The sequence below is a fragment of the Tupaia chinensis genome, unplaced genomic scaffold (assembly GCF_000334495.1).
Source record: "Tupaia chinensis unplaced genomic scaffold, TupChi_1.0 Scaffold000047_1, whole genome shotgun sequence".
Classification (NCBI taxonomy): Eukaryota; Metazoa; Chordata; class Mammalia; order Scandentia; family Tupaiidae; genus Tupaia; species Tupaia belangeri.
Genome location: NW_006159505.1, coordinates 3,929,957 through 3,955,919, shown reverse-complemented (window position 1 = coordinate 3,955,919; position 25,963 = coordinate 3,929,957). Strand labels below are relative to the sequence as shown.

General features: G+C 38.7%; 1 protein-coding gene across 1 annotated transcript in view; it reads right to left on the bottom strand.

Moving 5' to 3' along the window:
* RNF169 (ring finger protein 169) overlaps positions 1-25,963 on the bottom strand; it is a 55,865-nt gene that overhangs the window by 4,036 nt on the left and 25,866 nt on the right. Inside the window, exons 3-4 of the mRNA XM_027774530.1 lie at positions 15,201-15,347; positions 7,705-7,823 (exon numbers count right to left, since the gene is read on the bottom strand). Coding sequence (XP_027630331.1) covers positions 7,705-7,823; positions 15,201-15,347 — 266 coding nt within the window. The remainder of the gene's footprint in view (positions 1-7,704; positions 7,824-15,200; positions 15,348-25,963) is intronic.

Below are 25,963 nucleotides of genomic sequence, written 5' to 3'. Positions count from 1 at the left end.
ACACACACACACACACACACACACACACACACACACTTTCCTTCCATTAGCTCAAACTTCTCCTCAAGCCATCTAAATCAGCCATGAAACAAATACTGACTTACAAAAATGTACAGCATTACACTAGATCTGTATGTAGGGAGTCAAAATTCAATATAATTATTATTGCTTATTACATTTGAGCTTTTCAGAGATTCAAGAACACATGGTTTTTGTCTTATGTGTTACATTATGACTTTACAACCCAAACCAAACTCCACCATACCTGGACCATATACCAAAGTCCACTACATTATAACATGACAAGTGCTATAAGAGAACAGTTACTGTACAGCTCAACTCCCCAGGTGTTTTCTTCCAAGAGTTTTAGCTTTTGGTTCTTACATTTAGGTCTTTGATTCATCTGAGTTCGATTTTGTATATGGGGTGAGGCTAGGGTACAACTTCATTCTTTGCATGTGATGTCTAGTTGTCCCAGCATCATATGTGAATCTTACTTTATTGGAATAATGTACAGATGACTTCACCTATCCCACAGACTATGAGTAGGGTTGCTTAATTAATTTCTTACTCACCTTTGTTTCCCAACTCTTGCCTAATAAATATCTGTTCACCAAGCATTGATCATATACTTACTAAATGTCAGACACTGATAGGCACTATCCAGGCACTGGGAATACAGAGAAGAATGAGATACAGGCTAGGTCTTCAAGGAATCAGAATCCAGTAGTGCAGACACATAAATAAGTCAATACAATATAGTGAAAGAATAACAAAAAAGTATGCATGAGACAAAAATGGCATAAAAGAGAGGTCTTAATAACCTGAGATGGAATAAGGGCAGGGCTGGAAAAGTCTTTGTGTACCTTGAATATTTTGAAGGATTAATAAGAATTTGCCATAAGGCAAAGTAGACACACACCTAGACACAAATTATTTTCTCAAATGATTCTACTTAGCTTTGGAATAAAATGCACCACATCTGCTTGGTTTTGTTTGTTTGTTTTTTGTTTTTTATTAGCAAAAGATTCACTTCTCAGTTTTTACTATGCCAGAATTAGCTCAGATAAAATTTGTAAAGGAGGTAAGATGATCCTCAGGGTATCTCTTCTCTCCCTACATCTCTAGTGAAAGCCTGATTTACTTCTCACGAAAGCTTTCTATTCTAGCATTTCCTTATTATTCCTCCCACTAAAGCCCCTATCATCCTATGTTTCATAGCCACATGGCATTAACAAGATAAAGTGACCAACCTGCATTACATGTTTGTACTTTACCAAGGAAGTTGAACAGTTTAACCCAAATGAATAATGCAAGAGCTGTACTGTCCACTGGGGGATCCAATTTGAAATAGGTAGAAAATTTCAACATCACCCTATAAAGGTGTCTGCTTAGAAGTCAACATGATTGGTATTTTACTTAGAAAATATTGAAATCCAGTTGCATTCCTATAAATCAGGCAAACTGGGCCTGCTGGTCGTGTGGTGGTTAAAATAGCTGGATCCCACTTGGCTGATTATATGGTTCGTGTCCCAGACCCGGCAGCTTGAGAATATACTACCACATGTACATGCATGCCCAAAATCCCAAAGGGGTTGGTTCTCTCTCCCTTTCTTTCTCTCTCACAGGTGCCCTCTGGCAAATTGAAAAATCTTCCCATATGTTCAGCCATTAAGATCTGTTACTTACTAGAGCTGTTCAGTATATCATAACTAATGCAGAAATCTTAAACACACACACACACACACACACACACACACACACACATAAACTATCAGTGAATTATAAGCTACCCAGAAGTAAACAGGATGGCAGATTAAAATTCTGTGTGAATAATGGCTACTCTGATTCAGGAGAAAGGGATATAGTGCTGAAAAAGATAGTATGTTATTTTAAATATATGACTTGTTTGGTCTACTGAGAAACAACAATGAGAAACAGATTTTCTAATCAACATAAGAAAGACCTTTGTAACTTTCAGTAGTCAATGCAGTTCACTGATAGCTACCTCAGGAGGTACTGAGTTCCTTGCCTTTAGAGGTACTTAAGGTGAGGCTGGATCCATAATTAAGAATTAGCTTAAAATAATTAAAAAAAAATAAAGGCTAGGAATCTATTTTGTCGGAAGCAATAAAGTCAAATAGAAAGCCATTGGTTTCATGCCCATTATCAGATACACAAATGACAACTACCTGTAATTGGAAAGAACGTCTTCACATGCTCTCTAAACTCTATTTTGGTGAAAGAAAAGGCCAGGAAGGAAACTCACACTTGCAGTGACCAAGTGCACAATAAGGATGCCTAAAGAAGTTTCTGACAACCCTAAGTCTTTTAGTGTGGATGAAACTGTCATTCTTTAGGTCAGCAGACTTTACTGAGCACCAACTCTGTGCAAAGCATTAGAGACAGATTGACCAAAAAGTAATCTTGGCCCAGAGGAGCATGCAGTCACTGAAGTCCACATTATAGCACTACAAATGCTATAAGAAGCAGTGATTACATAGCTTAAGCTAGCATAGAGGTTAAGGCACTGAATTCCACATGGCCAGCTTTGTGGTTTGAGTCCCAGATCTGGCAGCGTGAGATTCATACCAGGCACCTGTGCCTGTTTGCCCCAAATCCCAAGAGCAGAGTGGAGAAGGGATTGCAGCATGCCCATCTCCTCCAAGGGGTGGAGGTGAATTCTCACTTTCCTTCTCTTTCTGTCTCTCTGTCTCTTGGTCTCTCCCTGGTGAGCACACACACCCTACTGTAAAAACTTTTTTAAAAAGTTAATTAACAAGTCAGCCAGTAACAGGGTAATTAAGGTGGCTGGATCCCACATGACTGGCTACATGGTTCAAGTACTGGACCCAGCAGCTTAACAAATCATACCAGATATGTGTGCATACATGCCCAAAATCTTGAATGCAGGGAGAGATGAACGAGAAGGGAGTGGTGTGACTATTCCCCATAGGGGAGTGCTTTCTCACTTCCCTTCTCTCTGACTCTGGCATGTGCATGTATCCTCTAGTAACTTAAAAAAAGTTAATCAACTAAACCAGTTTTTAGACATTTAAGACAAAGTTTAACTTCCTGGGATCATAGTGGTTAAGGGTGCTGGACTCTCACATGGCCAACTGTGGTTCGAGTCCCAGATCTGGTGGCTTGCTTTCTCACTTTCTCTCTCTCTCATGCTCTCTCTCTTGCTCTGTCCCTCTATGGTCAAATTAAAATAAATAAATAAAGTTAAATAAAATAATTCTTTTTTTAAAAAATTAACAAAAAGGATAAAGTTTAACTTCCTAATTATATATCCCTCTTACAGTTCAAATTAATTTTTTCAATTAACACATATTTGAGGATTGACTTTAAAATGACCTTAGGTTAACTACTACTGTATCTGTCTTGGAAGAGGCTAATTGTCAAAGGAATACAGAATTTCATTATTATGGCCATAAAGTCCTTTAAAAAAAATTACCAGAGGCATATGTGCTACCCATAGAGGAGAGACAGAAAATGAGAAAGCACCTCCCAATGGAGGATAATCACGTCACAATCCCTTTTCCTCCATCTCTTCCTCCTTTCATGATTCTGGACACTCATGCACATGCGCCTGGCATGTTTTCCAAGCTGCATGGTTGGGGCTCTAGCCACACAGCTGGCTATGTGGGATCCAGACGCCTTAACCACCAGGCTATGGGCTGGCCTGAAAAGTCCTCTTTTACTTCAAATTTTTCAAATTAAAATAGACTACCTGCTTGCATGACTCACAGTCAAATAAATGTATTGATGCATTCATTCCCAAATAGCCATCAGTCACAGCTATTCACCTTACCTCCATGCTCTACACTTAAGAAAATAAAGTTTAAAAGTAGGGAAGAAACACAAATAGCAGATGAATTTGATTCAAATATAGTTGAATTCTCTTTAGGAAAAGAACTTGTAGCAAAAACCTACTCTTTTGTTATTGTTTAACAGGTTAAAAAAACAAACAAAACTATTTGAGACACCCAAAAACTATGAACAATGCTACATTTTTTCTACTATGGTAAAATCTATATAGCATAAAATCTTAACATCTTAATAATTTTAACAGTTTATAAGTATATACTTGTGCAACCGTCACCATGTTAATTCTTTTTAAATATATTGAAATGCTACATCTCACTGTTAGCATGAACAATTCTTTACGTTTTCTTAAATAAACTTCAGAACTGAAACTTAGATTTTTTTTTTCAATCTAAGGAAGAGGTATATGGTAAGAGATGCAATTCATAGTATTACCATAATTGATTTCCCAACTGCTATGATTTATATGTCCTCCAAAAAATTCATGTGGTGATATTTGATTGTTATAGGATTAAAAAGGTATATATAAAAAAAAATGGGGCCAGCATGTAATATGGTGGTTAAGGTGCTGGACCCCCACATGACTGACCACAGTTCAAGTCCTGGACCTGGTGGCTTGCCTTTTCACTCTCTCTCTGTCTCTCTGGTCAAACTGAATAATAACAAATAAATAGATTTTTTTTAAAAAAGATAAAAAGCTATTCTGACTATGGCGCTGAAAAGTGAGGCCTCTAGGAAGAGATGAGGATTGAAGTCATTAGGGTAAGGCCCCCATGACTGACTTCTGGTGGGTTTACCGGGAGAGGAAATGAGACAAACAGAGAAGGATGGACATATTCACCTGCTCTTGCCCTTATGATGTGATGCCTTGGGGTTCAGCAAGACCTCGATGGATGTTGCCTCTGAACCTAGGACCTCCAGACTGTGAGTTAAATAATAAACCCCTATTCTCTTATTCAGATGCAAGTATTTTTTGTTATTAGCAACAAAGTGGAGCAGAATACCAACCTAGGGTTTCCATGTCATCAGTAAACTATTTCCTAACAAGATAACCATACCTAAACTAAATCCAGTTGTTTTAATAACTATGCAGCCCCGCAACCCAGAAATGTGTAATACTTATTGCCTCTATTTCTTAACACTAAAATCCTTTCTCTTTTTTAAGAGAGATTTTTTTTTTTTTTAAGAGGGTGCCTATGCTCGCTGGAGAGACAGAGAGAGATGGAGAGACAAAAAGTGAGAAATGACCCCCCAAGGAGATGACTACATGACAATTGCTTCTCCTCAGTTCTCCTCTTGGGATTCTGGGCATGCACATACACGCACCTGGCATGAGTTTTAAGCTGCCGAGTCCAGGACTCAAACTGTGGTTGACTACATGGAAATCCAGTGACATAACTATTACACCATCTGCTGATCCCAACACTAAAATTTTAAGTAAAGATTTTCCTCTTAATTACTCCCATTGTGACTCAGTGATATAAGGTAGAGACATGAAAGAGGTAAGAGCAGGAAAAAGATACATACATAAGAGATATTTCAGAGCTGCACATAATCAGAAGTACATTCCACTTAGGTTTTGAAATCTTGTCCACAATACAGAATTTCCTAAGTTCCTTGTTAGCATTTCTTTCTTTTTTGAAAAAGAATGACTTATTTAGTTTTATTATTATTTTAATTTACCAGAGAGAGAGAGATGGAAAGTGAGAAAGCAAGCCACCAGGTCTAGGACTTGAGCCATGGTCGTTCATATGGAAATCCAGCGCCTTAACTACCATGACCTGCTGGTCCCCCCTTGTTAGCATTTCTAAGTAATGACATATTAAGCTACACCCTTTAAAAGAATAAATCGCAAGGGTCCAAGAGTAGAGATTAAAACTAGTGGTAAGTAATTCACCTATTCAACATCTACTCTATCTGGAACAATTTTTCCTTGGTTTTATATTTGGATTTTAATATATATTTCTTTTTTTCTAAGTTTTTTCAAATTATGTGATGTTAATTAATTAGACACAGATTTCATAAAGCAATGTTTATTGGTTTTAGGAAACATTTATTGTGACTTGAGTAGAATGAATGATTTCATCTGTTTACCTTTTCAGTTGATCTCTCATAATCATTAAGATATGCCTTTTATAAATGGGGAAAATCCATCCATACACACAATCAGGAGCTGATAATCTTTGCCAAGTACTTATTATTTTTTTTCAATCATTAGTGGGCATCTGTATTGCAAGCTTGTACAATGCAAGTTCCATCATCATAAACAGAAAGGACACTAGCTTACCCACTTCCTGGGTCCTGATTACATGGACTCTTACTCTGGACTTTAAAATCATGTGGTAGGAAGTGAAGCCAGAGCTGATTTTCTTTTCAGTATCATAGACCTAAAATATATCTTTGAGGGTTTACATGGGCAAACTGAAAATTTCTGAAGATGCTTGCCAAGAATCTCTCAAGCCATTCGTCTTTATAGGCCCTGGGGAGGAAAGGAGGGAGGGACTGGATGGATACTAGATGCTAGAGGGGTAATGAAGGGCTAGATAGAGGGGGGAAGGAAAGAAGGGAAGCAGAAATGAAGGAAAGAAGTCATTATTCATTCTCTCATTTAACAGATATTTTGTGACTAGCTGCTACAGGACATGCTCAGTTTTCATGTAGAGATGCAAACATACCTTTCCCCCAGTTCACTGTCTTCTGTGTAAAGCTGGCCTCGCTCACCCTTGTCTGTAGGTGCAGCCTCTCCTTTCCACCTCTGCTTATGTAGTGCTGTTCTCTCTTGCTGCACTATACACACACACCTGGACACTTTATGTTTCATTTATCCTTTTGTTTTTTAATCACAGGTTGTGTGCGCTCACTCAAGAGAGATATACACAGAGAGAGAGGAATCCCAAAATCTTTTTGAGATTTTGGCCATATACACACATGTGCCCTGTGTTTTTTTAAGCTGACGACTTTGGGACTCAAACCACATACCTGGCCATGTGAGATCCAGTGTCTTAACCATCATGCCACCTGCTGGCCCCGGGGCCCTTTATGTTTTAAGGCTTTTACTGTCAGTCACTCATAAATAGGACAGAAAGAAGCTACCAAAGTTGAAGCATTTTGTAAAATGCTTATTACTATTGTGATCTCTGATGTGATTTCTACTTTTCTTTCTTTCTTTTTTATTTATTTTTTTTTTTGAGGTTTTCGCTATAGGGCGCATGCACTCGCCAGAAAGACAGAGACAGACAGAGAGATAGAAAGCGAGAAATCACCCCCAAGAGGGGGTGGCCATGCCACAATCCCTTCTCCTCCATTCTCTTCTCGGGATCTTGGGTGCGTGTGCTTCCAGCGTGAGTTTAAGCCACCAGGTCAGGGACTCAAACCGTGGTCAGCTACACGGGAGTTCAGTGACATAGCCATTACACTAACTGCTGGTCCCATGATTTCTATTTCTGAATTCCTTCTGTATATGTTCTTTTCGATTGGTCTGATTTTCCTTGTAATTTCTGAGAGTAAAATTTACCAAATCTCTCTCCCTCTTAAATGGCTCCCTTTTTCTAGGAAATGGCAGCTCCTCCAAGGAGGCCTCTTCCCGATATTTATTTACTCATTTGACATTTATTTAGTGGCCTCTGTGTCATAGCCATTTCGGCTTGGTTGATGTAATCAGTACCCAGTAAGTGGGTAAGCAAGTGTTCTTCTTACAAATTCAGGTCAGCTTTTTATCCCTGATCCATATTTGAAGTCAAGTTCCCACCATTTTTCTCCCCTTCTATTGCCACCTCAAAGAATTACAACAAACACCTTTGCTCCCGGCAGCCCCCTTTATCTCATAACCCAAAATGAAGGGACCCTGACTGAATTACATTATCAGTCTCTTACCCTGCCAGGAAAGCTAAGGAGTAGGAATTGTTCTTGGAAACAAATGCCGAGCGATGCGTCTGTGTGATCTGGCCTCGAGAAGGTTCTTCATTCTCTGAATCTGAGAGACGTGCAGGATACTGGCAGAGAGACAAGGGATACAACATTGTCCATTTAGGGTTCACAAATGGGAACATCTACACTAGCTACAGTTTCAAATAGCAATAGCTCAATATCACTTCTCTCCCAGTTCTAATCTGTCTCCTAGAGATCTCAATCTTAAATGCAACTGAAACTTAATATATCCAAAATCAGACTCTAGTTCTCCTTCCCATGCCTCACCAACAACTCATCTAGCAACCTCAATGCCCTCAATGATTCTTTTCTTTCCTTTATTTTTATGTCATAATAATATCTGTATAGACGTTCTGGATACCCTAACACGTCAAACTATTTTATTTCATTTAATGTTCATATCAATCTCATTTTTAAAAGTTATTTATTTAATATTATGATTTATTATTGTTATTATTAAATTTGCTATAGGGCACAAGTGCTCACCAGAGATAGACAGGGAGGGAAAGTGAGAAAGCAAGCTGTCAGGTCCACTCAGTCAGCCACATAGAATTCCAGTGCCTTCACTACACCACCTGTTGGCCTCCATATCAATCCCATAAAGCAATAATTTGGGGCGGGCCCTGATTTGGGGTTGGTCTGGAGGCTTGAAAAACTTGTTGTACACATGTGTAAACCCCAAATCCTGACAAGGTTGGGGAAATGGAGAAAGGATTGTGGCAGGACCACGCCCCACTGGGAGTCTCTCTCTCTCTCTGGAAGGCTATTTACCAAAATGTTTATAGGTGTTGTTTCTACCTTATGAGATGACAAATAATTTTTTACTCTTTGTTTTACAGTCTTTAGTATAATGATAACTGCTATGCCACAGTTTTCCAACAATCCACATTATTATTGGATTAACCGTACCATAACGAAGTATAAGTTAGACATTGTGCTCATTTTATTTCTGTTCTCAAAAAAATAACAACAATGATACTCTCTGCTTATAGAATAAGCTCTTTCTTCTCTGAATTTAAATTGACTTTCACAAACATGTATCAAACACTTATGATATGAAAACAGTATAGATATTTAAATAAGTAAGATACATTTCCTATAAAGCCAGCAAACTTACAATCTACTAGAGGAACACAAACATGTGAAAACCAAAATGGGGCCAGCTGCTGGTGTAGTAAAGGCAGCTGGATCCTGTATAGCTGACTAGGCACCTCAAGTCCCAGACCCGGCCTGCTGAGTGCTTGCATGCCGTAAATCCCAAGAGAAGTTGGAAAAGAGATTGTGGCATGGTCATACCCCGTGGGGAAGGGGTGCTTTCTCTCTCCTGGTGGGGTGCTTTCTCTCTCTGTCTCTCTCTCTCTCTGATAAGCACACACACCCTGCAGCAAATTAAAACAAACCAAAAAAAACATAATGTAAGGGAGAATGAAATCTGTTCTGCAGAAGTTACAAAGTGGATAAGGGAGTGGATAAACAAGACACTTGTGGGACACAGATATGGTTTATTATCTGCTGACAAGGAAGTGTATAGTATTCTCAACTGGGCTGGACTGAGGTGTACATCATGCTTGGTAAAGTCTCTTTACAATCTAAATGATGTATAGCAATTGAATGTATGGAATAATATTAATTAATTAATTAATTTTTTAAAAAAGTATATGTTCTATGAAGGTGACAGTTTTTTGGTTTTTTTTGAGAGTTTGTTTGTTTGTTTGTTTGTTTTGCTATAGGGTGTGTGTGCTCACCAGAGAGACAGAGACAGAGAGACAGAAAGCAAGAAATCACCCCACAGGGGGATGGCCACACCAATCCCTTTTCCTCCATTTTCCTCTCGGGATCTTGGCACACACACACATGTACCCGGCGTGAGTTTAAGCCACTGGGTACAGGACTTGAACCGTGGTTGACTACATGGGAGTTCAGCAACATAGCCATTACACCAACTGCTGGTCCCAAGGTGACAGTTTTTGAACTAATCATGGAATCAATGGAATACCCTTTCTTTTTTCTTTTCTTTAAAAAAAAAGAAAAAGAAAAAATTGTCAGAGGGCACATGCACTGACCAGAGGGAGAAAGAAAGGGGAAAAGTACCCCTCAATGGGACGTGCTTATGCTTCAACCCCTTCTCTTCCATGTCTCTGTCAGGATTTGGGGCACAATGTACATGTACCAGCCAAGTCTTTCAAGCTGCTAGGGCAGGAATTCGAACCATGTGGTCAGCCACATGAGATCCAGTTTTCTCAACCAACAGGCTGGCTCAGAAGAGCTTTTCAAATGTTAAGTTTGGTGGCATTTCAATGAGATGAGAACACAAGAGCGAAGACCCTGAGAAGGGTGCTAGTATATATGAGGGAATACAAACAGCCCTTCTCCCAAGAGTTTCTGGAGTGTAATCAAAGATGGAAAGAGGGACCAGCAGTTGGCATAATGGCTACGTCACTGGATTCCCATGTAGTCGACTGTAGTTTGAGTCCTGGACCTGGTGGCTTAAACTCTCACCAGGCGCATGTGCGTGGGTGCCAAAGATCCCGAAAGGAGAATGGAGGAGAAGGGATTGCAATGTGCCCGGTCCCCGTGGGGGGTGATTTCTCGCTTTCTTTCTCTCTGTCTCTTTCTATCTTTCTGGTGAGCACACGTACCCTATAGCAAAAACCTCTCCAAAAAAAGGGATGGAAAGCTAAGCTAGAATCACACTACAGAAGGACTTGAATGCTGGAGTGAAGTCATTTCCCTGAGATTTAGGGAGCAGGAGAGTGAAATGATCAGTCCAGATGTAGTCATACTGCCTATATATATATATATTTTTTTTTTTTTTTCAAAATACTTTAGCTTCCTTTTCACTAAGACCACTTGAGATTCTTTTGAGGCTCATTTTAAAACCAAGCTAAATGAAATAATTTTCTCAACACTAAAAACTCTTAAAACATATTTAAAATAAAATTCAAGTGATTGAAAAGTCATCAAGAAAAAACAAAAAAGGCAAAAATCCAAAATTTGAAATGTTCATAGGTCAAATTTTATAATATGCTTTTGCATAGAAAATTTTATAAAACTGGTTATTACCAACAAATGAATCTGAGAATTTGTACTGTCTGGTGTCTTTTAAGATTAAAATAAGGCAGATAAAACTGATTTCTATTTCAAAGACTAGGTAATGGCAAAAAAAAAAAAATTAATTAGAGCAATCTCCTAGATTGACATTAATTAACATTAGAGATCAGTTCCTGGAGGAAACCTGGATCTACCAAGACCAGGAACAGCAGGTTCTTCCAGGGGAAGAGACATAGGTAATATGGAAGGGATGAGTAATCACTCTATCTATAGAGAAAGGTCCTTCTGGGATATTTTGTCTGGGGGCTCTAGAGTAGTCTTGTTAGGGTGAAGGGGCACAGGTGCAGTCTTTGGAGACTACAGACCATAGCTGGGCTATTGGTCACAAGATATATAACATGCAGGAGACCTATCTTATTCTTGCTTTCCTAGCTAACCTGCATCCTCTCTAGTAGCAATCTTTTGCTTTTTGTGGTTCCTAGTGTACTGTAATTAAGAGTACATAGCACTTCATGCTTATTAAACTCAATCTTTTAGAAGGCTGAAACCCTAAGTGCAAAATACAAGTGGTTATTTTAATACCAATTAAATAATAGCAATTATTATTATTATAACTGGAATTAGAAGTCCCTCATGCATGTGGTAATCAGCAAATACTCCTGACCCTAGAAAACAAAATTTCCATTTTTGAAGTTTGAGAAAAATGTCTTTGCAAAAATTAAACCAGAAGCACAGAGAATCTAAATAACATGACCAAAGTCAGATAGCTGGCTACAATGCTAGGACCTAAGAGGTAAACTTCTGGTACAGAGATTTTTTTTTTTTTTTTAATGGACCGATGGTACATGTATGCATCAGAGACAGATGGCGAAGGACAAGATGAAAGCACACCTCACCCCCCCCAGAGGGACATGGTCATGTCCCAATCCCTTCTCTTGCATTTCTCCACCCTATCAAGATTTGGAACACATATATGTCTGGCATACTTTTCAAGGCACCATGCTGAAACTCAAACCACACAGCTGACCATGTGGGATCCAGTGCCCAGGACCAGCACTCTGCTTTGTTCCCAAATAAATAATAAAGCTTTATTAATTCCAGTTAATTAGAGAGATAACCTGACTGGGTCAGAAAATGGTGTGGTGGTTAAAGTGGCTGGATCCCACATGATCAATGGGGTGGCTCAAGTCTTGGGCCTGGTGGCTGAAGGAACAGGCCAGGGGAATGACAAAAATCTTGAAAGGAAGGGTAAATGGGGGAGAAAGGATCACAGCATGATTATTCTCCATAGGGAGATGTTTCCTCACACACTTACCTCCGCCTCCCGCCCACACACACACTAGCTTCTTTCTGACACTCATGCACCCTTTGACAAAAATAAAAAAAAAAATCCAAAAGATAACCTGACATACTAATAAGACTGAATCACAAAATATTTTAAAAGATATGACTCTAAAAGTAGTTAAGTATAGGGGTGGCAGGTGACATGGTGGTTAAGGCTCTGGACTCCCATATGGCTGACCATGGTTTGAGTCCTGGACTTGGCTGGTTGCTTTTTTACTTTCCTTCTCTTTCTGTTTCTCTCTGGTCAAACTGAAAAATAATAATAATAAATAAAATTAACTAAAATTTTTAAAAAATATGTTAAGGATATACAATAAACATTAGAAGATTCTCAATCCAATATGACTTACTAAGGAGATTAAACTTAATTTTAGTTATCAATATGAGTGCAATTAGTGGATTCTTCAAAAGTGCTTTCCTATATAAATTAAACACAAAACTTACCATCTTTTTTAGCAATTCACTTAGTAAAGAAGTAATGAAAAAAATTCAGGCAAGATCTGGCCCAACTATAAGTCTAATTAGATTAAGTTTAGACTAAGCACCTAACATTGAGGACATACTTTATATCTAGCACTGTGCTATGAAAGGCATTGTAAGAATAAAGGTGGGAAGTAAAACAGAAAAGTAAGGTAAAGAAAAAGAAGGTAGGAAATGTTGCTGAGTGAAGCAAGTCAGGCTATGAAAGAGAAACACTGTATGTCTCAACATATACTGGCTGCCTGCATTCTATCGTAGAGACTGAAAGACTGGAGAACATAAAAGTATTAAAAATAGCAATGAACACTAGAGACAAAGGGGAAAGAGAATGTGAGAGGGGAAGAGGTAGGAAATTTGGGGGGGAAATGGAGAGGTAAGACACTTATGGGACACAGATAAGGTTTATTATCTGTTGACGAGGATGTATATGGTGGTCTCAACTGGGCTGGACTGAGGTGTATATCAAGCTGGGTAAAGTCTCTTCACAATCTAAATGATGCATAGTGATTTAATGTATAAATAATAGTAATAATACATAAATATTAAAAAGAGAAAAGAAGGGAACCAGCAGTTAGCGTAATGGCTATGTCGCTGAACTCCCACGTAGTCGACCGCGGTTCATGTCCTGGACCCGGTGGCTTAAAACTCACGCCGGGCGCGTGTGCGTGCGTGCCCAAGATCCCGAGAGGAGAATGGAGGAGAAGAGATTGCGGCGTGACCATCCCCCCTGGGGGGTGATTTCTCGCTTTCTGTCTCTATGTCTCTCTCTGTCTGTCTGGTGAGCGCACGCGCCCTACAGTGAAAATCTCTGCAAAAAAAAAAAAAAAAGAGAAAAAAAAAAGGAAAAATGTATTTGCAAATAAACTGTATTGTTCAGGAAAAAAATAAATAAATACAAACAAAAAAAGAATAAAGATGGGCCAGGTAGTAGGTACTGGATCCCACATGGCCCGCTGTGCAGTTCGAGTCCTGGACCTGGTAGCCTGAAAGAAAAAGCTAGGCCCATGTATGTGTAAGCATGAAATCCTGGAAGAAGAACTAACGGATAAGGATTGTGGTGTGATGAGTCCTCATAGCAGGTGCTTTCTCACTTTTTCTCTCTCTCTGTCTCTCTGGCAAGCACACATGCCCTGTAGCAAACTGAAAAAATAAAAAAAAGAATAAAGGTGAGTTGTCCCTTAATGATTCGGGGAGCTGGATCCCATAGGACCTACTGCAGTTAAAATCCTGGCCCCAAATGCTTGAAAAACATGCTGGGCATGTATGCATGTGTGCCCCAAAAACTGACAGGATGGAGAAATGGATGAGAAGGGACTGTGATGTGACCATGCCCATTGCAGGGGTGCTTTGTTCCTCCCCACCACACATCAAGAATACTAGAAGACCACTAAATAGTGACATAGATTCTTTCTCTCTCTTTTTTTTTTTTTTTTTTTTTTTTTTTAATTTCCCAGAGGACACATGAGCTCACCAGAGAGAGCCAAACAAAGAGGGAGAGGAAGACAGTACCTCCCCATGGGATAAGGTTATTCCATAATCCCTTCTCTTCCATTTCTCCATCCTGGGATTTTGGGCATGATGCACAGGTGCTTGGCATGTTTTTCAGGCCACTAGGGCCAGGATTCTAACTGTGCAGTCAGCCATGTGGGATCTGGCTCCCTTAACTAACAGGCCATGGGGCCAGCCTGATATGGATTCTTTAGTTACATGAGAAACATTTATGTTTTGGGTAACTGTATAAACCTTTAGCAAGTAAAAAGAAAGGAATAAAGTCAAATAAAATATGACGGTACTTCAAGAAGTCTGGAAAAATGGAATTAAAGTGTGAGTTTATTTGCGCTAAAAATATTAAATTCATGCATAGTTTTATCATAATACACATTTTCTATGAAATTTTAAAGATCATTCATATAAGCTTTAAGGAAATCTTGTAGACAATGTAAGACGCACAACACTTAAATGTCAAATAACAACAATACATAAGTTAAAATCACAATGTACATATAAAACATATCACAAGTAGTGTAGTATACTAGGTTTTCCTTCTCACTTATCTTTTTCTTCACTGTTCTCTTAATCTTTCCATAGGTCTCACTGTCCCATTCAGAAATTAGTTTCTTCAGCACTCCTCTGGATGCTAAGTTCCTCACTACTCTTAACCTCCATGAGCAGTGATTGTTAACTGTTCTCATTGTTCACATTGTTCACCAATACTGGACTTTCAGATCAAGTGCCCTGGGCTAATTGCTGATTTTTTTTTTTGATGCAGTTTTTTGCTATAGGGTGCATGTGCTCACCAGACAGACAGAGAGAGACATAGAGACAGAAAGCGAGAAATCACCCCCCAGGGGGGATGGTCACATCACAATCCCTTCTCCTCCATTCTCCTCTCAGGATCTTGGGCATGCACGCACACACGCCCGGTATGAGTTTTAAGCCACCGGGTCCTGGACACGAACCGCAATCGACTACGTGGGAGTCCCACAACATAGCCATTACACTAACTGCTGGTTCCTCTAATTGCTGACTTTTGAGGCATATGTCCATCAAAAAGTTAATCTACTTACATGTTCCAGATTTGTTTTCAGTACTAATGGCTCATCTCTTTTTTTCTGTTCATCCATTTTCCTTTTCCCTGCTTCTGTATCTTCTGGTAACAGCTTGTGGATTTGGTCTTCACAGGTTTTTTCCTCTTGTAATTTTTCTTCTCTCATCTAAAAATGCAAATTACAGAAACAGAGTTTTAATCAACCCTAGACTTAAAAACATCATTTACTCTGAAATTTATCAGAACAAACAGATCACATGGCAGTTCTGAGACTATTTTTGTTATCAGAGATAGAGCCCTTTTGATTTTTAAGTAAATCTGCATTCCCTTGGCTTTTGTCAAACATACCCTTCATGGCCTAAGATTTAACTGCTCTGCATTCTTGAGCACTATACCGTAAAAGCTAAGAGAATGCACATTACGTATAATCAGAAAATACAGTTTATTCATGTAACAAAAAAAAAGGGCTGAATCTAAGCCTTCTTATTCCCATTAGCTACACAGAACTGAGCTGGACCAGGGAAGAGGAGGAGCTGGGGTAGGGCTTGCTGGCAATAGAAAAAAATGACTTATACACTCCCACTGTCACACTCTATGCCCTTATCCATGTCAAAGGACAAGCCAAGATAGATGGTCTACAAAGAAATTTAAGATGGAGGCATATGGGAACCAGCAGTTAGCGTAATGGCTATGGCACTGGACTCCCATGTAGTCGACTGCGGTTCGAGTCCCATACCCGGTGGTTTAAACTCACGCCGGGTGTGTGTGTGTGTGCCCAAGATCCCAAGAGGAGAATGGAGGAGAAGGGATTGCGGCATGGCCATCCCCCCTGGGGGGGTGATTTCTCACTCTCTGTCTCTCTCTATAGCGCATGTGCCCTATAGCAAAAACTTCTCCAAAAAAAAAAAGATGGAGGCATATGCTCATTTGGGGAAGGTAGCATTGCTTTATGAAGTTAGCATGAGATTTGAAATAAAAACCTAGGTAAGGGTCTAGCAAATGGTGTAATAGTTACATCACTGGACTCCCACATGGCTGACTATGGTTCAATCCCTGGACCCAGTGGCTTGAAACTCATGCCGGGTGCATGTATGTGCATGCTAAGAATTCTGGAGATGAAGGGATTGCAGCATGGCCATCCCTCTGGGGATGATTTCTTGCTTTCTGTCTCTCTGGCAAGTACACAAATCTCTCTTAAACAAACAAACAAACAAACAAACCCGGGTGATCTTGGGTAAATGAACCATCATTTCCTTGCTTCTAAAACAGGGTTAATGCTACTTACTTTGCAGACATTGCCATAAGGAATAAATGAGGTAACAATATAACACAGTACTTAACTTAGTGTGTTACTATGAACTTATGGTACATTATCAAGAGTTCCCTTTGTACTTTTATACCATTTTCACCCTCTAAAGTATTAATGAAAGTTAAATAAAACTTATCAAAGCAGTTATAAATATAACTGTTAATTAGTATAATTAGTATACTAATATTTTTAATCAGTCTTATGAAAATGTAAAGCTAAACAACAAATAAATTGTTTTTTATTGACAATGGGCACATGTACTTGGCACATAAAGAGATGAGAGAGAGAGAAAACACCTCTGCAATGGGGTGTGGTCACATTGCTATCCTTTGGAGTTCTGAGCAGCCCCATTCAGGGATTTCAACCACTAAAGACCCTCTGTCCAGACTTTACCCTCCTGTTCCTCAGTCTAGCCAGGAGCTAGGTTAGAGCACCCTACTTATTCTGTCTCTTTCCATCTCTCTCTACATATTTTTAATTTTTAAATATAGCTCTCTACTGCTCTTTCATCTTTCTAATTCTTACATTTCCTCCAGCCCCATAGATAAGCCAATCAGCAGCTATCTATATTTGAGTTCTGAACAGCCCCATTTGCACTGCACAGTTTTCATTTTTTGACAAATTTTTTTCTTCTCTTTTTATTATTTTGCCTTGCTTTTTTTTTCTCTTCTTTTTTTTTCCTATTACTTTTCCTTTTCTTTTTAACTTTCTCACTTTTCTGCTCAGTCTCCATACACTGATTTTTTCTAGACAGGTCTAGGTGCTCAGTAGCCAAATAACTGAATACTTTTAGGGTCGGATTAATCCTCAGTTTTTATTGAATCGGCTGTGCAGAGGGAGAAAAACGGTACTCTTTACAGACTTCAGGTCCCTTCTTCTACAATCCTCTGACTGCTCAGATTTCACTATGAAAAATAGGAAAAAACTTATAATCTATCAGATGATCAGAAACCACCGTAAAAGTACAAGAAATATGAGAAACCAAGAAAATATCTCTCTTCTAATGGAAAAGAGTAACTCCTCTTCCTTCCTCCACAAAGAATACAAGGGAACTCATGAAAAATGTCAGATAAAGAATTTTAAATATTCATAGTGACAAAGCTAACAGAGATGCAAGAGAAGAGAGACAACAAACTCCAGAAGATGCAGGGGAAAAAAAGACACTGAGTTCCAGGAGGTGAGGAAGTTCTCGCATGATCTGAAAGAGGACATACATATCATAAAAAAGAATCAAATGGGAATGTTAAGAGATGACGGCTGTAATACGGAAGTCAAAACTTCCCTTGAAAATAGGAAAAGCAGATTAGATCACGCAGAAGATTGAATCTCAGATATAGAAGATAGAAGCTCTGACTAGAAAATTCACCAAAAATACTAAGAAAATAACCCCCAAAAATGAGAATAACATGTGAGTAATACTAGGTACCATTAAATGCTCTAACATCCAGATCATTAGTATCCCAGAAGGTGAAGAAACTAATAAGGGCATTGATAATCTATTCCATGAAATCCTGGAAGAAAACTTTCCAAATCTAGAGAGGCACTCAAATATCCAGACCCAAGAAATACAAAAGACCCCAGATAGAATCAATCCAAGAAGATCTTCCTCAAGGCACATCACAGTCAGATTGAACCAAACTACAGAGATAAGACACTAAAATTGGCAAGAGAGAAGCAACAAGTTACTTTCAAAGGATATCCCATAAGGCTAACATTGGACCTCTCATCGGAAACAATGCAAGCAAGGAAAGAATGGGAAAATATATTTAAAGTACTAAGTCAAAAACAATTTCAACCAAGAATACTATACCTAGCAAGATCGTCTTTCATATGGGAATAAAGACATAAACATTCTCAGATAAACAAAACCTGAAAGAATTTACCAACATCAGATCAGCTCTCCAAGAAGTGCTAAAGGAAGTGCTATACCAGGAAAACTAAAGTCAGACACACAGAAATAAGAGTACAAGAAACAACCAAGAGAATGGCCAGCCTAATGGTAAGGACAAGTCCAGAGTTGAATGTTGACTTCCAGAGTTTAAATGGAAAGATTGGACCACAGGAGCACCGCAAATTCAATAGAAGAGAGTCTGAACTAGTGAAACAGAAGATTCTTAATTCAGACTAAAAATTACTGATTTTCTTCAATGCTTTGATTTCCATATTTAAGGATTTTTGTCTTCTCTTGAACTGCTGATAGGTTCATCTACCTACTATTTGAACTGAATCCTAACCTTTTTCCTGGCTTTGAATTTTAAGCAAATTTTTCTTTACATTTTTCGATTTTGATCTACTAAAACTAAAACTTTTTTTGAAATTAAAATGTGCATTAAAAATACCTATTAATACCTATTTAATGACTGCAGTAAGCTATTTAGTCCCAGAGAGGTGCTACTTTATATTATGTTCACTTTACTCACTGAGGTTTATGTCTAAAGTCAGACATGCATTCATAAATATATATATATATATTATCAGCTGTGCTTGCTATTGAAAGTCTTTAAATTAATTAAGCTCTTTAGTGAATCAATAAAATGTGAACAAAACATTGCTATCCTTTTCCTCCATTTCTCCATCCTATCAGGATTTCAAGCACGCAAGTGCATACATCCAGCTTGTTTTGAAAGCTGCTGGGGTTGAATTGGAACTGCAGTCAGCCATGTAGGATGCAACTTTCTACGCACAGCACTATCTCTGCACTATAAGGCCAGTCCAATAAATAAATAAATTTTTTTGATAGGCTGCTGCCTCAGTTAAAAAGAACAAAGAGAAAGGAAGGAAGGAAGGAAGGGAGAGACAACAATAAAGCCTTAGTCTTATCCTTCCAATTTGTGTAGGTCTGATTCCTGAAATCCTGAACTAGTTGAAGATATTGAGTCTAATTCAAGAGGTTATGAAAATGCAGTGAACACTGTACACAATACTAAACCAAGACAAGATTCAAGTAAAATAATGTAAGTCCAATTCTGCCCAATTTGAACAAGAACACAGGAGGAAGAAAAGCAAATCTGTAGCTGGGGGAGGAAACAAAATCTAACTGCCCACAGGAAAGAATCAATGTCTTGCTCAACATCTTAAACAGATTACATGAAGGAACATTTTACATTGGTGGACAGAGAGGCATAGATACACAAAAGAAAACAGGTCTTAGCATTATAATTGTCATCATTTACTGAACATTACGCGTCAGATGCTGAACTACGCACTATACATATTATCCCACTTAAGAAAACTAATTTGTTTTGTTTTGTTTTTGCCAGAGGGTACATGCACTTGTCAGGGAGAGACAGAGAGATGAAGAAAGCACCTTAATAGGGCATGATCATTCCACAATTCTGTCTCCTCCATTTCTCCATCCTGTCAGGATTTCAGGGACGGGAATATACACACTACTGGCTTGTTTTTCAAGCCCCCAGTCCAAGATTCAAACCATGTAGTTAGCTATGTATAAGATGGGGCTGCTTTAACCACCTGCCATAAAGCTAGCCCCAAGAAAACAAAGGTTTAAGAGTTGGGCAACTAGTTCAAATTCACACAGACATAGGCCCTGGAGCTGAAATTCAAATCTAGGTCTATCTCTGGTTCTCAATGTTTTTGCCCCCCCCCTCAAGGAAATTTAGTATGTCTAAGAATACATTGGGTTGCCACAACTGGGGGAGTAGGGTGTGTGCTTCTGGGCATCTAGCAGGTAAAGGCCAAATGCATAGGATACCTCTCCTACCACCAATATACACATAACAAATGTTGCTGTTTTTTTTTAAAAAACTACTTGGGGCCAGCAGATGGCTTAGTGGTTATGTTGCTGGACTCCCACAGGGCCAGCAGTGGTTAAAGTCCTGGACCTGGAGGCCTAAAACTCACACCGTGTACGTTTGTGTGCATACCCAAGATCCCAGAAGAGAATGGAGGAGAAGGGGTTGTAGTATGGCTATCCCACATGTGGGATGAGGTGATTTCTCACTTTCCCTCTCACTGTCACTCCCCCACCCCCCTAGCAAGTACATGTGCCCTAAGGCAAAAACCTCTTAAAAAAAGAAAAAACTAAATACTAAATTTTGTTTAATATATTTTAGTGTTTAATGATATATATACCATGTCTCCTGGCTTTGCTAACGTTTTAGAATGTATTTTTCTGCCCCTAATAATTTTTATTGCTCTCAGAATTTCGAACAGTACATGTTGGGCAACTTACAATCTTTCTGTTGTAATGCTGAATCACCAATGACAGATTATCATCTTAACAAAGCTAAAAAATTACAAAAATGAAATGTTCAATACATATTATGTTTAAATCTTCTGATGGTGTTTCCTTTTCTTTCTTTTTTTGGAGAGATTTTTGCTATAGGATGCGTGTGCTCACCAGAAAGACAGAGACAGAGAGACAGAAAGTGAGAAATCACCCCCCATGGGAGATGGCCACACCGCAATCCCTTCTCCTCCTTTCTCCTCTCGGGATCTTGGGCAAGCATGCACACGCACCTGGCATGAATTTAAGCCTCTGGGATTCAAACTGCGGTCAACTACGTGGGAATCCAGCGACATAGCCATTATGCTAACTGCTGGTCCCATGTTAGTGTTTTCTTCATACTAGGTTCTGTAAAAGGAATTTTTGTTTATTCTTTTGTCCCTTTTGGTGATTACTTTTAAGGATTTAAGAACTTGTTTTTTTAGGAGTTTTATACTGAAAATGTTTAAAGAAGGGTCAGAAAATAGCATTATAAATTTGAATAAGAAATACCAACAGCTGCTATTTACTAAATTATGTTCCCAGCATTTAGTTTATAAAGCTTATCTTAAAGACTGTATCTATTTATCATTGTCATTTTATTGACACAAAAGTGAAGAATTGGTGGTTATTTCCCAAAGTCGTAGAGACCTAATGCGGAAGAGCTAGAATCTTAAAGCAAGCCTTTGACTTCACATGCCAGATTTCGCCACCTCAGCCCTACTGACATTTTGGATTAGGTAATTCTTTGTTATGGGGTATTGAGCAGTCTGAAAAGAGGGCTTTCGTACATCCATATTTTACCAGGGAACAGGAGGTAAGGACAGAGCAGCATAAAAAGGAAAAGACAGAGCCAATCCAAAGTGGTGCAACAGCTGGCCCAACAGTTGACTTCAGGGAAATGAGAAACTACAAAATGCATATCAAGACTGCCAGTAAGAGGCAAGAAAAAGGGACGCAGGTTATCTATTTGCTTCTATGTTCCACTGACAAGCTTGCCTTAGTGAGTGATAAATTCCCCTCACACTGGCTTATACAAACTAAGGAAGTCCTCGCAATAGGTACCACAGCAGCGACAGCAGAGATGCTGTACAGTCAATATCAAGGCCTAATGGAGCTACCGATGGTTAGCTATACAGGAAATGGCTTTTACTGCTCTCACTTGCTGTTGCTAATTCCTAGAGAAAGCTATTGACGTCTGTACAGTAATCTCATATTACTACCGCACTACCAAGAATATCATGTATTTTTCTCTTGAAAATATCTTTATTTTGCCCTAATTTTAAAAAATAAGCTTGTTAAAATCAAGGCATATTGGGAACCAGCAGTTAGCGTAATGGCTATGTCGCTGGACTCCCACGTAGTCGACTGCGGTTCGCGTCCCGGACCCAGTGGCTTAAAACTCACGCCGGGCGCGTGTGCGTGCGTGCCCAAGATCCCGAGAGGAGAATGGAGGAGAAGGGATTGCGGTGTGACCATCCCCTCTGGGGGGTGATTTCTCACTTTCTGTCTCTCTGTCTCTCTCTGTCAGGCAAGTGCACGCGCCCTATAGCAAAATAAAATGTCTCCAAAAAAAAAGAAAAAATCAAGGCATATTATATACACAGAAAAGTGTACAAGACGTAAATGTAAAGCATTGAAAATTATACGAAACGAGCATACTAATGAACTATCACCCAGGCCAAGAAATGGTTTATTTCTGGTACCACTAATGCCTGATCTTCACCTAAAAGTAATTTACCTAAAAGCCATGATTCTGGCTTTGAATACTCTGAAATCATTTTACCTATTTCTGAATTTTCTATAAATAGTCTTACGTGTTTGTTTCTGTCTTCCCTTAACATTTGTGAGATTCATCCATGTAGGTACATATATTAGTTTGTTCCTTCTCATTTTGTTTTAAGGTGTTCCACTATTGGGCTATAAAATGACTTAACCTTTCTATTATTAATAGATATTTGAGTAGTTTATAATTTTTGGCTATTTATAAGTAAGCTGCTATGAACATCCTTGAATACGCTTCTGGGTACACATGCTGTCCTATGGCGTATATCCTAGAAGAGGAACTGTTGAGTCACAGGTGTGGGCAAGCTGCCACAGTTTTCCAAATTGGTTGTAGATTACACTCCCAACCTCCATCCCCTGTGTGGGAGGAAGACAGTTGCTTCCAGCCTTGCTGACTCTCAGTACTAGTTGTCTAATTCAGCCATTCCAGTGGGTATATATTGGTACTGCATTATGACTTTAATTTGCATTTCTCTGATGACTACAGGTGTAGAACAGCTTTTCATAGGTTTACTGGTTATTTAGAAACCCTCTTTTATAAAGTTCCTATTCACATTTTTGTCCTTTTTTCTTTTATCCTTTTTAAAAAGTTTTTGCTATAGGATACATATGCTTACATATATGTAAGACACATGATGTGTATACATATACATAAGATACACAGTGTGCATGTGTATCTTTTATATATATATACACATATATATATAATATATATGTATACATATGTATATGTACTTTTTTTTCCTTCTCATGTAGTAGTTTGCCTTTTTGACACTCTTAGTACTATCTTTTTTCTGCTATAGAGTATGTATACTCAGAGAAATAGAAAGTGAGAAAGCACACCCCCCCATACACACATACACACACATACATCCCCAAGAGGGATGACCACACCAAAATCTCTTCTCCTCCATTCATCTCTCTTTTTTATTTTGGAGAGGTTTTTCGCTATAGGGTGCGTGCGCTCGCCAGACAGACAGAGAGAGACATAGAGACAGAAAGCGAGAAATCACCCCCCGGGGGAATGGTCATGCCGCAATCCCTTCTCCTCCATTCTCCTCTCAGGATCTTGGGCACGCACGCACACGCGCCTGGTGTGAGTTTTAAGCCACTGGGTCTGGGACTCGAACTGCGGGTTATAGTTAGATTTGGTTTGGGATTAGGGTTAGGGTGTAAGATTAAGGTTAGGGTTAGATTTAGGTTTAGTGTTAGGGTTTGAGTTAGAGTCAGGGTTAGGTTAGGGTTGGGGTTAGGGTTAGGGCGTAGGGTTAGGGTTAGGTCTAGTGTTTGAGTTAGGGTTAGGTTTGGTTTGGGGTTAGGATTAGGGTGTAAGAATAGGGTTAGTGTTAGATTTAGGTTTAGGGTTAGGGTTTGAGTTAGAGTCAGAGTTAGGTTAAGGTTGGGGTTAGGGTTAGGGTGGGTGTAGGATTAGGGTTAGGGTTAGGTTTATAGTTTGAATTAGAGTTAGGTTTAGTTTAGGTTTGGAGTTAGGGTTAGGGTGTAAGATTACAATGAGGGTTAGATTTTGGTTCAATGTTAGGGTGTGAGTTAGAGTCATGGTTAGATTGGGGTTGGTGTTAGAGTTAGGGTGTAGGGTTAGGGTTAGGTCTAGGGTTTGAGTTAGGGTTAGGTTAGGTTTGGGGTAAGGGTTAGTGTGTAAGATTAGGGTTAGGGTTAGGTTCAGTGTTAGGGTCTGAGTTAGAGTCAGGGTTAGGTTCATGTTGGGTTAGGGTTAGGGTGTAATATTAGGGATAGGGTTAGGTCTAGGGTTTGAGTTAGGTTTAGGGTTAGTTTAGTTTTGGGGTTATGGTTAGGGACCTAATTTTATTTTCATTTACTCATGTAAAGTTTACCATTTCATTTTAAAAAACTGAAACAATACCCACTAAATAATCACACTCCATTTCCTGCCCTCAAAACCCCTGACAACCACCATTTTACTTTCTGTTTCTATTAATCTGACTACTTCACATAAACAGAATTGTAGTCTGTCTTTTTGTGACTGATTATTTTACACAGCATAATGTCCTCAAGTTCATCCACATTACATCATATATCAGAATTTCCCTCCTTTTTGAGGCTTTATAAAAAATATCAGTATATGAATATGCCACATTTGCTTAACCATTCACCCATCAATGGACACTGGTTACTTCCACATCTTATCTATTGAGCCCAGTGCTGTTATAAACATGATGTACAACAGCTCTTCAAAATCTTGCCTTCAATTCTTTTGAGTTATACTCAAAAGTGGAATTATTGTATCATTTGGTAATTCTATTCTTAATTCTGAGAGAAATTCCCAAACTGTTCCACAGGAGCTGTACTATTTTACACCAACAGTGTACAAAGGTTCCAATTACTCCAGAGCCCTGTCAACACGATTTTTGTGTCTTTTTTTTTTCAATAGTAGCCATTGTAATGGATATTTCATTATAGTTTTGACCTACATTTTCCTAATGATTGGTGATATTGAACATCTTTTCATATACTTATTAGTCATTTGTATATCTTCTATGAGAAATGTCTATTCAAGTCCTTTGCCCATTTTTGAATCAGATTGTCTTTATTGTTGAGTTTCAGTTCTCTAATAGTCTGGTTCTTAATCCCATATCAGATACATAATTTGCAAATACTTCATCCCATTCTGTGGATTTTATTTTTAGTCGTGGCTATCTTCTGATATGCAAAATGTTTTAATGTCTGTTTTTTTCCTTTGCTAACTGTATCTTTGGTGTCATATGCAAGAAATCATCACCAAAACTAATGTCATTGGATTTTGCCCTATGTCTTCTTCTATTTATAGTTTCATGTCTTACACTTAGTCCTTTGATTCATTTTGAGTTAATTTTTATATCTGGTAAAAGGGTCCAACTTCATTCTTTTTCACAAGATTCTTAAGCTTTTGTCATGAAAGGGTATAGATAACTGTACAGTATTTCTAGCCAATCCACATATCTTAAAAAATGTTCATTTTGAGGCCGGCAGGTGGTGTGGTGGTTAAGGGCGCTAGACTCCCACATGGCCGTCCGCAGTTCGAGTCCTGGACCTGGGAGCTTGCCTTCTCACTTTCTCTCTCTCTCTCTTTCTTTCTGGCTCTGTCCCTCTCTTATCAAATTTTAAAAAATAAATAAAATGAATAAAGTTAAATAATTCTTTAAAAAAATGTTCATTTTACCATGAAAAACTTCTTCCTGTTTATCTTCATAACTATTTTTTTTTATTAATTCACTGTACACCATCACAACACACAAATGAATTTTCCATCCAAAATACACTGTGCATTGGTTCAATCAAGCACATCAACATACATGTTCTCAGCAAATAATTTTCCAATTCTTACATCGTACATACCTTGCCCTTTGTCTTGCCATCCCTGATTCCCCATCCCCTACCCTCTGCTATATCCCATCTTCCTCCTCCATTGTCCCTGGCATCCATGGTTGCCCTCCATGCCTTCCGC